The sequence below is a fragment of the Cynoglossus semilaevis genome, chromosome 1 (assembly GCF_000523025.1).
Source record: "Cynoglossus semilaevis isolate Cse_v1.0 chromosome 1, Cse_v1.0, whole genome shotgun sequence".
NCBI classification, from domain to species: domain Eukaryota; kingdom Metazoa; phylum Chordata; class Actinopteri; order Pleuronectiformes; family Cynoglossidae; genus Cynoglossus; species Cynoglossus semilaevis.
This window is the reverse complement of record NC_024307.1, coordinates 22162073-22176030: the sequence shown is the minus strand read 5'-3', so window position 1 is coordinate 22176030 and position 13958 is coordinate 22162073. Positions and strand designations below refer to the sequence as shown.

At 36.7% G+C, this 13958-nt stretch overlaps 1 protein-coding gene across 1 annotated transcript in view; it reads right to left on the bottom strand.

Annotated features, from left to right (window-relative positions):
• Positions 1-9774, bottom strand: part of LOC103385518 (EH domain-binding protein 1-like protein 1) — a 44898-nt gene extending 35124 nt beyond the window's left edge. The window contains exons 1-6 of the mRNA XM_025061395.1: positions 9475-9774; positions 3558-3615; positions 2461-2556; positions 1766-1819; positions 853-1031; positions 591-733 (exon numbers count right to left, since the gene is read on the bottom strand). Of these exons, the coding sequence (XP_024917163.1) occupies positions 591-733; positions 853-1031; positions 1766-1819; positions 2461-2556; positions 3558-3615; positions 9475-9578 (634 nt within the window). The 5' untranslated portion in view covers positions 9579-9774. The remainder of the gene's footprint in view (positions 1-590; positions 734-852; positions 1032-1765; positions 1820-2460; positions 2557-3557; positions 3616-9474) is intronic.
• Positions 9775-13958: the final 4184 nt, after the last annotated feature.

Here is a 13958-nt window from a genome sequence, read left to right as displayed (position 1 = left end):
AGCACTTGCAAACAAAAGTGCTGGAGTTACAGCAGGATATACTAGGACAATGGAACCGATTAAGTGTCGCACAATTGCATGAAAGCAAGTCGGTAGTGATGGTGTGAAAGCCGAGAAAACACTAAGAAGGAGGGAGATGAGCTCATACGGCCAGAGAGCAGCGGCAACATGCATGCCAGCGTCCGCTCTCAGTAGTGTCATATCTACCTCAAAATACAGTATATTATCATGGTTAATCATTGTTAGAATGTACTGTAGGTACATAAATGGTGCATGCAAATTCATATCTCTTTATGGCTCTTTTTGGGTTTGATTCACAGAGAAACCACATATCCCTAGTGGTGCCTCCTGTGTGGCCGCCTATGAGTTGCAACCATGTACCTGCTATGGCGGGCTGTGTCAGTTACAAAGAGACAAACTGTAAATTTGCCCATAGGGCAAATAAGGGACTCAAGTGTTATTATTATTATGTTCATGTTTTATATATCTGTACAGAAATGGAAAATGTTTAAATAAAAAAATAAATAAAACAATCTAAAAAAATGTAAGAATAAAAATGTAATCCTCCAGATGTGTGTCGTTCATCTCACCAGTGATATGAGGATGTGCAGGTCCGAGGCTGGATCTTCGCTCCTCTGTTGCTTCATCATCACTTTCATTAAAATCATCCAGATTTCCGATGTCACTCTGTTTCATACTCATCAGACTGGCTAGACTCTGCATGTCTTCATCCCTGTGGGGACAAAAGGACAATAATTAAATAATTGATTTTTTTTCCTACAAATGTTATGAGAATTAAATGATCAAATTTGAAATTTCAGCAAAAGTTAAACAGATTTATCATGGACTTACGTGGCTTTTCCTTCTTTGAGAAAGACACAAGACAAGCTGATTTTTAGCGTGGCGTCCACCACTTTGACTGAAAGTGGTTTTAGCTTGAGTGTGATATTATACTGGGCTGGCGTGGCACTGGCGTATTTCTTCATATTGACATCAGCTGAGGCCAACACTTTACGACGCCCTTTACTCTCCTGATAAAGGATGCATGATGGGTAAGTTTGAATCTATTGCTGAATTCAGTGTATTTTTTTTCTGGGTCTCACAAATTACCAACATTTCCGGAATATAAGCCTCTACTTTTTTCACATGCTTTGAACCCTGCAGCTTAAACAATGATGTGTTCTACTTTGTGGATTTTTACGGGCTAACCAAATTCATACCAATAGCAATCAGTGACTTTTCTGGTAGACTACTGTGTGTTATAGTAGTAGCGTATGTCTGTCTGTGAATGACTGTGTGCATATATGTGCCCGAGGCGAGTGAGAGAGAGAACGGAAGTGAAAGTTGAGAGCAGTTTGAGCCCTGTCATGTTGAAGAGTGAGTTGGTTATACAGGAAGTGTTAAAACACTGTTTATGTTCTGTTGTGGTCGGTGTGGCTGATAATAAAGACACCATCTTCCCTGTTTCTGTTTACCTCTGCTGTGGACAAGCACAAAATGAAGGGAGTTAGCCCCAGAGCTAATGTTAGCTTCAGCCCTGCAGCAGATCACTAACGCTCCCCTGTGCATTCCAACCACAGTCGGGGTGCCGAAGCAGGGAAGAGCTAACGTGTAACCAACCGTGTTACAGGCACTGTTCGGAAAAAAAGCATTTATTTAATTCTTTTTAAATTTAGTGGGTGCGGCTTATATTCCGGTGCGCTCAATAGTCCGGATATTAGGGTAGTTTTACATTAAACCAAAGGTAATTGATTCACAGACTCACATTTTCAATTACAAACGTCCAGTCTTTGTCCTCAAACTCCTCAGCAGTGGGTTCCTATAAATGAAATATGTTTTAAAACCTGGTTCAGGTGATGTTTGAAGTGTTAGTGTGAACACAAGAGGAACTGAAGTGTACTCGATGATTTCTTACTACCCAGAGATTCTAATTCCTACTGGTTACTAAGAATGGTTCGGTCCAATGCTCAGGATTGGTATCAGCCAGATATTGGTCAAAATTTCACACAAAAAAAACCAGCTATAACATATCTGATCCAACACCAAAACCTTAACACTTAACTTTGCACGACATGCTGTAAACAGGAACACTATCACCTCAGCAATGGCAGGGAGGAGAAAAGAATGTATTGAAATATAAGTTGAGTCAAGAAAGTTGTATCAAGCCATCCTTAGTAGTTACAGAGGTTTTTTGGATGAGTCTTCTTTAATGTTTCAGCTTTTTATAACACGATATGTACAAAAAAGTTAGAAAAACAAAATCTGATTTCCTTGGAGGAAATACATGGTTTTACAGCTTTCAGTGCCTAGAAAGCTGATCACGTGTCCCTTTGAACTTTCAGTTTCAGTGACAGTGCAGATCAAATCAGTTCTTGTATGCAATGAGTGGACAGCATGTGTGTTCACTTAAATTGATTTTATCAACTCAGATTTTTTAAGGTGTTAGAACTTCAAAGTTACCTTAAAAAGTGTGACAGTGATGTCCAAACTCTCTGGAACCTGCCAAAGCACCAGGCCTCTGTAAGAATTTCCAATCCCTGGTTGCCAACTGTGGAGCTGCAATAACCAGTAAAAAAAGCAGAAAAGTCAGTCTTAGTAATGCTACCAGACCTGTTTCCGAACCTTCTTTTAGCCTCTACATAACTGTAACATATTACCAAGGGAAAGTCAAAATCCAGGACATATATCTTTACATTTAAGTCTGTAAACTAGGAATGTCCAATAATATTGGTCAACCAATATTATCGGCCCGATATTAGCATATTTTGTAATATCTGTAATAATTGTTATCAATTTTTTTTCTCCGATAATGAAAACATGACCACGCCTGCCTGTCTGGGATTGGCCAAATAATGTGAGCTCTAAAAATAGTGCAAGACCCCAGCTTCTCCTAAAACGCTTTTTCCTCCTCTCACACTCTCTCTTCTCATACACACGCGCTCTCACCAAACCTCCTCACGCCCCCTTAAATACCCATAATTAACTCCTTCATAACACATGAAAACAGAACATTATGAAGGATAAAATCATCTCTCTAATCACTAGATGGCAGCATTGTAGCTTATTTTATTACTCTATATTGATAATCGGGGGATACTATGCAGAATGCTGGTGCCAGCAACTATAAATATTACCAGGCACTCAATAGTATTTTAATTCTGTCCCCTAGGGGGCAGAAAATAATTGAGAAACACTGTTTTCACCCATCACCTTAGTGAGCAGGCAACACTTAACTTCCACCATTGCCCCACTATATCAGTATTGGTGTTTGGACAATATCAGCATATCTGATATCGGCCATTTATATAGGACATCCCTACTGTAAACCTTTAAAACAAGGGTCTCAAAATCCAGACTACTTCTGGCTACGTCTTCTCCTTCATGTACTTTTTTAAATATTAGAATAATTGTAATATATTGTTTAGAACTTTTGGCACTGTAGTATCATAGTGTAGTTAGACGACCATTTTTTGTAATGAATCTTCTAATATAACTGTGACACCACCTAATGAGGGTTTTAAAAGAAATATCAAATAGTCTCTTTTTTGTGTTGTCACCTTTGTGCTGTGACGCCGGTTCCTTCTGATCCATACCACTCTTACTTTGTCTGGCTGCCTGAAATGAAAAAGAATAGTGGAAACAATTGGTTCAGAGATTAGAGTGATTGACTGATTGCTAGATCGATTCATTGAGAAGGATTTGTAAAGGTATTCAGTTATGTACTTTCTCTTTTTGTTTGTGGTATTTTTCATATAAAAAGGCATCATACAAGAAATCCTAAGTGTTTTAAATAATGAGAATGAGAATGTGAATGGCTATGAAAAACAGACAGAGTAAAACAGTAGGAGACAGACATGACCATCCAAATGGCAGCACTGACCCTTTGAAAGGCTTGACAGCAGCGTGACACCTTCTACACCACTTAACAGCAATGACTCAGTGCAGTCTTACTGTGTTTCGGCTTCTGCTATTTTAAGATAAGTTCAAGTCCTTTATTCGTCCTACAGAGGGGGAATTTGCAGTGTTTCAAGCAGCGAAGTACAGCACACAGTACAAGAAAAATAAGACATAGCATAGTGCTATATTAATAGAAATATTGGCTTGTCATTTTGAACTCTACAGTCAGACAGCAGCCAGGAGGAACAACTTACTACTACTACGCGAGGCTTTTTGGCTGTTCTGGGCCAGTTACACGGCTGCGATACAATACGACTAATTAGCCTCCAGATACTAGGCATTTACACACATCCGGTGCAAAAAAAATTGAATATTTAAACGGAGCCACCAAGTACAACTTTGGTCCCTGTGGTAAATAGTAATGGACATTCAAAAAAGCCAAAGAGCATGTGTATAAAGCTTGCAAATTATAAACAAACTTGATTTTCATTTTTGTTTTTAAAGGAAATGGGGCTTTTAAGGGTTGTAGCAGGAATTTTTAAAATCCTGCGTATTAACAACTGTCATTGACTTATGTGTCGGAGGCAAACAGGCATTCTGTTGCTTGCCTTTGAGGTTAAGTGAGTGTAGGACAAGGGCAATAGGGGAGGGGGACAATTGGCACTTCAGCTCAACTGTCCCTGGTGTGAGTCAGCTGGTGGTGGTTATAAATCTCAGCAGCCTCTGCCGGCTGAAAGTATAGTGAGGCCAACCACAAAGGTGACGGATCTTATTCAAAAGGAGTAAATATTGAACTAGCTTTTACATATTGGTGAGTCTTTAAGGAGAAGATGTGATTGAAGAGTGATGCTTGCCTTTTAAAAAAATAGCCTTAAACTTAAAAAGAATAAATAAATATAAACAAACATGCTATGGCACTGATTTTCGTGTTGACTAATGTGAAAATAAAGTCAAAGTCGAGTAGTCAAGTCGTTTTAGTCTGTCATCACCTTGAAATAAACAGACGAGAAAATGAGCATGTAACTCACTTTTGAAAAGTTTGCTAATAGAGATGACAAAGCAATTCGTTGTTCCATCAGCTCTCAATGGTGTGGGTTGGTATATTTTATGAAGTGATTATGACTAATGGTTAAGTCCAGGATAAAGTATTAACATAAGCCAAAATCGGCGTGTTTCAGTGCATGCAGAAGAAAAAAACAGGACTTTTTCACTCCTGCCAGACGACGTCACTGTATCGACAAAATGTTTTTTTCTGTTAATGCCCTTATGTATTCACACAACACTATCTGTTCTCTGCATTAAAAGAAAGCTGAATATAATAATAATAAAAAAAACTCAAGGAAGTAACTGTTCTTTGGATTAGACACAGTAATAATGCTTTCCATGTTCTATAATCATTTAATATGATACGTCTTGGGCACAGCTCCAATCTCCACCCTAGTAAAGTGGATGACGTCAGCTGTTAAGTCCCTTCAACATGAGCGACGGACTATATATATGAACTTATATGAACTATTGCTATGAACTATTTTTTTTAATAAAAAGAAATGTGCATTTATTTAAAAGTGCCTAAGCACTGGTCAGTAAAAGCAATCTGTTTGTTTCTTCTGATTTTCCAAACATCGGTAAACTCAAATTTTTATACTATGTAGACTATTGCACAAATTGACATAAACAAGCAGAGGTGACTCATTGTGTAATGCAGTCAAGGATAACAGTGAGAGAAAAATATAGGTCACTAAACAGAGACCTTAACAGTCAGAGCGTGAAGAGTGGAAACACATGCTGACTATTCAGTGAGTAATGATAACGGAATTAAAGGAAGTGTCCAATTCTGAAGCTGTTAGCTAAGGAACACAGCAGGCATGCAGTTCACAGTTCAGCTTTTTTTTTTTTTTTGGTGCTAGAAGAAATGGAGAGAAAAAAAAATCTAATTTATTAACAAATAACCATTAATCTTTTTCCAAAGGGAATTCCCAAGGGAGTAATTAAGTTCTATCTAATCTTATCCAAAATTTGCAAATACTGAGGTTTTGAAGAAAATTAAAAATATGTATTTACGTCATCATTGGGTTTGTTTGTTGTTTTTTTTTTTTTTTGGTCATGAAAAACCATACAGTTTTTACACAGAATTTACACAGACAAGCAAGTATTTCCTTCACAACAGGTACCTCAGCTAAATATAGGTTGAAAAACAGGCACAAGTTTGTAAGCCTAGTCAAAATGACAGCCGTGCCCTGTTAGAATTTTTGTTTTTAGGTCTCAAGGTCACAAGCCCATCAATGTGGCCTTGGCTAAGGCTCGCCTGCTGTCTCATGGTGTCACCACTGGGACATGTGTGTCACTTTCATTCAGCATACAAAGTTCATCTGCATTTAGAGCTATAACTGTGTACTAACTTCTTACTAAAAACAAGGCATTGTAATTACAAAAATCAATATTAATGTATCAAAGAATAAACCAATTACACAATTATGAAAATATTTATTTAGCACATTCCAACAATACACTATATATATACAGTGAAACCTCGAGATACGAGCGCCTCAACATACGAGTATTTCAGCTATGAGTAAGCCCTCGAGTAAATTTATTTCTTCGAGATACCAGTAAAGATTTGAGATACAAACACGCTTACAGACGCCAACGCTAGGTGGCCAAGCACTCGGAACAGCCCATGCCGCTTCACTCATTCACTTCACGTGTTCGGCGACTTGCGTAAGCATCGGTTCCGTGATTTCTCTCTATTTTGTGCATATTATTCTTCATAATACTGATGAGTCCTAAGAAAGTGAGTGGTAAGGATAGTAGTGAGCGATTGAGCATGTATGTATGATGCACGTGTATGTCTCTATAGCAAATAAAAACATGTTTTTTTCCATTGTTATTAGCACTAATAAGTGGCCAGAACAGATTTTTTTTCCCCTGTTATTTCTAATGGGAAAAAATGATTAGAGACAGGTTCCACTGTAGTTATTTAAAATACAATTTTAAGTAAAATGTTTAACTTAATACTACACATTATTTTATTTTATTATTTATACAGTAAAATGTTTAACTTAATACTACACATGTGTAGATTAAATAATAATAACTAATTAACAGGCCTACTGGTCAGCTGAAAGATTGCAAAATAAAATATGGTCTCTCATGAAAACATGAAGTGCAACTGCTTAAAAAGACATAAATATATTTTCTCTGTAGGCCTACAACATAATAGTGTACCAAAAATAATGATCACTGTAAGTCGCAATTCCTGCACTCTGGCCTCCTTCTCCTTCGCTGTGTGTTTCTCTCTCTAAGCAGGTTTTCTGCATCCTTGGGGCCCTGATCATTTCTCATGTGCACTGCTTTATTTCCACACCCAAGTAACAATCTTTATAACGTGTTTTTTTGCTGGTGTCATCACATCTTGGTTTTTCAGCCGAGTTAATAAAAGCCTTTTGGCCTAAAACCAGTAAGCACATTTGGGCCATTTTTGGCTGAAAATGTTTGGTGGCCAAATATTCGGTGCATTCCTATTGACAAAAATTGCAAAAATATTAAAAAAATAAAAATAAGAATTTAACTTATTTCACATGATTCCTGTAACAAGATGTCAATAGAGATAGAGTTTCTTCTTTTATTAATGCCTCAAACTGAAATTAAGCGATTCTCCTAATTAAATATATGTTTAATCAATACACTAAACATATCACTTTCTGTGCATTATCTATATTTATTTTTAACATTTTAATTTTAAGCTTAGTTTATGCGTTAAAGCAGCAGCTCCGACATACAGTAAGTCGTCGCATAGTTGCACAAACATGGAACAAATTGGCAATTCAGTATGGACTGGAGTGTGACAAGTGCATACATCATTTATATAGCATCTGTAATTATTCAGTGGAGGCTGGAGTGCTGAGTCACATGGTCATTGTTTCACATGGTCTTAAAGTTGTACTGTTAAACAAAGCTGAATGTCTTCTACTCTAATAACAATTCAAATCTGCAACACGTGCCAGTACTTGGCAAGAAGACAGAATGGGTAAATGGAACCTCCTCATGCGTACTGTTCAACTTGAAAAGTTCTTTACCATATGTTATCAAGATAAAGATGTAAAACTTCATAAACACAAATATTCTCAGACAGTCCAATCTTACATGTTAGATTTTTGCTCAAAGTTTTTGAGAATTCCAGATGTCAATATTTGGCACGTTAAACTAAGCCTTTTATACTGATTCATAACCCTAAATCTTGGCAGCCACACCTAAGCCCCAAAGAGCTTCTGTTACTTCATTAGCAAGAAGAATAGTGATGGAACGGAAGTTGGCTTGGCAGTCTCACACGACGTTTTTAAAAAATGACAAAATTAAATATATTCTTGGAGGGTTAAACATAAACTCGTCAAAAAATCTTCTAATGTATTCCAACAAACTTGCCCCACTTCTCTCTCCATATGTGATTCAAAGGTAAAATTCCTACACCACAATTATCACACAGTTAGGCAAGTGGATGTCTAAAAGAAGACGTTTCACCTCTCATCCAAGAGGCTTCTTCAGTTCTAACTGGTGTAGGGGAGTACAGCAAATATATGAGTACAGTATACTCTACTTTTTCGTTTGTTTAAAATATTTCAATTTCATTACTTTTGTTTGTTGTGGGTAAGGTGGGAGTATTAATACAGTGACTTAACAGAACGCACCATAATTAATAATCCATATATTTCTGAATATCAACTAATGTACTGTCAATGTATTTTTATTTTAGAGATTTCAAATTAAGTTTCAAATCACAAACTTACAGCTTAAAATCACCACACTTGTTTTGATTTTGGATAAAGTGGACATCTGCAAATACCAAAAAGTGTCCTATCAGGCCCTGATCAGCGTCGGTTTAGTGCGTTGTAATGAGTGTTAATAGTGGGGTGGGAGTCAATGACATAATTCCTTAAGAAACGTTGGCCACAACCTTTGCTGCATATGCGAAGAAAAACTGCATCATCCTCCTGGTCCATCCTCTCTGCGCCTGATGGACAGAGACAAGTTCTCCGCAACAAGTGAGCTGAACCCTCCCCCTCCTCCTCCTCCCATACACAGCTCACCTCACCCTATCCCACAGAACAGATGGTTCATCTGAGACGTGACGCACGAATATAAGCAAAAGCGGAAGTAACGAGAAGATGAGAAGAAAGATATCAACACAGCAGGATGAATACGCTATTGCTAATGTTAATAACCAGGAAACACGCAAGAAACAATAAAATGGTATAGGTTGTTAGCCTTGTCGCATATCGGTAATATGGAAAAGTATTGAGAACACATTAAAACTGGTAATAATTATGTATTGAAACATGAAGACATCCCAGTGGAGCCATTTTGTTTTCTTTATTTCCATGTCGTTAGGAGAATAGTTAAAATATTAGTTAAACGTTAACATGATTGAGGTTGAATAAGTTGTGGCGCAACCTATAATTCGAGTCTCTTATATACGGGTTATTGAATCATCATCACAGACAGATATGTGGATAAAAATATATAACTATTAAGATTCTAAGATAATATATACCATAAAAATATGGTATTAGAATTGCGTACCATTTTTGTGTGCACTCAATGGTGAGCTCCTGAAAGGACGCAGCAAACTGAAACTTGGCCGCTTTCTTTCCGACACGCTGAAGCCTCTTCCACACAGAAGTCATGCTGGGCTTTTAAAATAATATTCCACAGACATTGAAAACCAATGTCGTATCAGTTCTGGTCGCTTGGTTCCAGTCCCTGAAAGTGCAGAAGGTCCAGCTGCTCCGCTCAGTTCCTCTGTGCAGGGTGGGTCAGTGTACATAAGCAGCTCTCTCCAGCTTCCCCACCATCGCTCATCTGACAGTTTCACAAAATAAACACATGACTCAGGACCAAAAAGCGTCACAAGAGGCTTTAGTCAACGCCTATAAGTGAAACCTTCAAAATAAAAGACTCGGGCATTCGGCCTGGACGCCAAGATACGTAGTTACATTTTTAAATAAAAATTATACGATCTACCAGGTCTCGTGAGAGAAACATGCTACCAAATCAACCAAAATCATCATAAAAAACAATAATTTTTAAATAAAGTTTATTATAGTTTTTTGTTAACTTTTAATATATTAAACTGTGATTTTTCATTTACTAGCAAAAATGCATAACTGGATGTAAATTTTGGGTGAGAAAAACTTGCACATTGAGGCATTTTTGAGACGCTTTATTTTAAATCCTCCTCCACATGATCCGGTCTTTTTTCCCTTACTTGCATATACAATAAAAATCTTTTAATGTCTGACACCTTTCCTTGGTGATCACAGTCATTCCTTTGGTAACCTTAGCTTCTTGTATTGCTTCCTTGTTCTTAATGATGGTACCGTTGCTGTTCTAACTACTTTTTTTAGTTGGTGATTTATGGAATAAAAAAATAAATAAAAGAAATAGCACAACGCTAAATAACGGCAAAATCGGACAACAGTTCTTAGTGTGTGTATCCCAAGCATAACTTTAAGGACAATATCTCCCCCTAAATCAAAACTTACTGCTTTCATCTTGTAAACTTTTTTCATAAATTAATTAATTTATTGGTGTAAAGATATGGCTGTAACAGGTAGGTTCACCCTTGACAACAGACACAGGTAACATTTAACAGTCTAGATGCCGGATCCTATGAATATATGGGGAGGCCTGTTTAACTAAGGTGCTCCACCTGCGTCATCACTCCAATGCTCTCCCTCCAGCAGCTGAGCGATGATTTTGTTCTCATAAACTTGTTACTTTAATCTTGTAAATTTACAACTTTATACTCATCAGTTAATTCTTTAGTTTATTCTTGTAAACATACAATAAGAAACATGACTAATTTTATTAGCCCCTCGATTACAGACTTATTGTCCTCTGTCGCTGGTGTCAGTTTTTCCATTGACATCTGATGACCTTGCTATTTATAGCTCAAATTGTTTCCTTCTCATGGGTCATTGTGTTTGTAACGGTATACTACACATTCATACAGAGGCTTGGAATCATGTGAAGGTAAAAAAAAAAATACACAAATTCTTTCAAATTAAGCCAGACGTGTTCTTAAACCTCCAAAACGTGATGTATTGTGGAGTCAGGGTGAGGTGGTGACTTCTGTTTGTTTATATGTGGCCGGTGCAGACGTGCAGCGACACTGGTCAGTGAAGACATGTCAAGAGTTCACTATAAGCTAATGTAGAAAGATTTGAAGGTGAACATGTATTTTTTAAGTTTCAGTGAATGGATACTTTCAATATCTTCTGTATTCAATATCTTCTTTTTAAATGATAATGTACAGGCCTAGTGGCCTGCTGAAAGATTGTAAAATAAACTTACCTCTCATAAAAACACAAAGTGCATTTAAGTCAATTGCTGGATCATTTCTCACGCATGCTGCTTTATTCCCACATCCAAGCAATGATCTTTATAACACGGATCACGTACAGTTGCGTCAAAGTGCAGAGGATCCGAATCCATCTTAGTGAAACTTGTGCTCACAGACTCTTTTAGTCTACTTATATTGTTTTCACTCCGTGGTCTGTCTCAACTTCTTTGCTTAGAAGACGCTTCCATTACTGAAGCAACAAATACACAAAACATAATACAATTATAATATTATTAAAAGGCCAAAATGCTTTTTACTCACCAAAATTATTACTGCGTCCTTCTCTTTTTCCTTGAGATGAGTTAAATTACTCAGATTTTCAAATTATCAGTGAGTGGAGTTCTAACAAGTCCTTTTCTGCACCCCTTCTAATGCTGAAAGTCCAGTCTGTCCTGTTGTATATATGGCATAAGTTGTAGTCTACTTCAGACTGAGACTGTCTGCTTGGCGGAAGCAGTGAATGCAGAGAAAACCTTCGCATTAAGCTACAGATTCAGTTTCTTAGATTCGAGACAGTGTGTTCTTTGACCATTCAATCAAATCACTGACGGCATTGGTGTGGCTAACGCCAATCTCATTGTTTGAAAAAAATTCCAGGCTCCAGCAAAGCTGATTCTAAAGACCTTTGGACAAATTTCTGTCACCATGGCAACACATGAGGCTGAAATATGATTGGATAAAAAACTTGATATTATATAAATATATTGATGATAAATATATTGGAAAATAAGTCACAGGTTCTGAAACTCTTTAGGTTATGGCTCGTGAGCTATTCTGATGACTGCATCTTGCTGTCAGATAAATCTTAGCTGGAATTTCATAAGAAAATAAGTAATAAATAATTCCTTTGAAGTTAAAGTAAAACATTACAGAATTCATATATATATATTCATATATAAAAAAACATTCACGTGCATTTTGGGTGACAGCGTACTTTCTTTGCGTTGCGTTAAATAATTGTGGTTGATACATCACCTTTTATTTCTGGCATGAAAAGTGAAAACAAAGTCAGTTCATTTTGTGGCAACACACACATCTAAAAATATTGAATAAATAAAAGTACAGTTGATATTAATAAATAAAATTAAAATAATAAAATACATGAATGACAGACCTCCTGACATGTGAACCTACCAAGAACAGAAGAGCCCGACTGTTGCTCTCCAGCGTTCACAACTCTAATCAGCAGGGGTGTTACACAATTAAGATTTTTCCTACATGGTGTGTTTTTCATGGCAAGTGCAACCATATATTTATGACGCCGTTACACATTTGAATCCATACATTAGTTTTTTTGCTCTGGAGCCAATCGCATCAAAACTATGAAGCACCAGAAGTCGTATTATCAATCAAATCAATCAAATTTTATTTATATAGCCCACATTTACAAAATACAGTTTGTCACATGGGGTATTAGTGGTAAGAAGTCTTTTATGCATTGGATAGTATAACTATTATTTATTTTTATTATTTTTTAAATTGTAATAACATTTTTAATATTTATTATACTATTCACACCTTTAGTTATTTTCAGAGCAAAATAAAATGCATGGCTCTCATAGAAATGTAGAACTGTTTTGTATCAGTTCAACAGACTGGTTCCTCAAAAAAGAAAACTTTTGTTTTGGCCTTGCACAAAGAAACTGCCCCGCTATGTCTTGACTCAACATGTTGAGATTATCAGAGTTAAATGATCATTCTTCCAGTGCTTGTACAGCTGCACTTGTGGCATACAACTAAGCTGACTTCATGTCAGGGGACATAACATACCCAGTTAATCAAGGTTGGTGAGTAAATACATTTTGTCTTAAAAATATTCTTTTTTATTGTTATGTTATTTTATTTTTATATGTTATTTTTGATGTTTTCATTTATGTCACAGCTGTGGCCGAATTGTGCTTTGTGGGTTTGTTGCTCTAGTAATGGCATTTTTATGGCTACATGAGTTGTCCTTAATGTAACAACTAGTTATACTACATTTCTGCACAATACTGATGGTTTCTATCGACATAAAGATGTTATTAAAATGTGGATTTATTCTGGCAAGACGCCACTAAAGCCCTAGGTGAGAAATACAAGACACGGCCCTGATCTTGTGGCCATATTGAGATGTAAATCTTTTTGGTGGCTGAGAATAAAGTATAAAAACTGTGTTCGATGTTTATGTTTGTCTGCAAGCATTTTTGAATAGTGCGGAAAAAACGATGGGTAAATCTTTCTGGCCCACCCTGTAGTATTTATTTATTATTCATCAATAACTAGATATTTTAAACGACCCCATTTGAATTCCAGGTGATCCAAAATGGGGTTTGAAAAACATTTGCTAAATTTGTCTCACCCAGACAATATTCCAATGTCATTGCTGTAGATCCCAGAGTGCTGAGGGAACATGGCATAGAGCAGTGGTTCTCAAACTTTTTATACTCTGTACCACCTGAGAAAACACTGAGCTCTCTGAGTACCACAATGATGACCAACATTAGAATTCCCCTGATTGTTCCACGTTCAACTTGCAAGTGATCCCATGATTCTGTGCTGCCTGTGCTTACATGAGCAACAGACTTGCAGGTCTGAAAAAAAACAATTAAATAAATAAAAAGACCAGAGATCCTATTTCATAATCTCACAAGAAGTAACACATTTTTTCTAAATGTTGTATTAA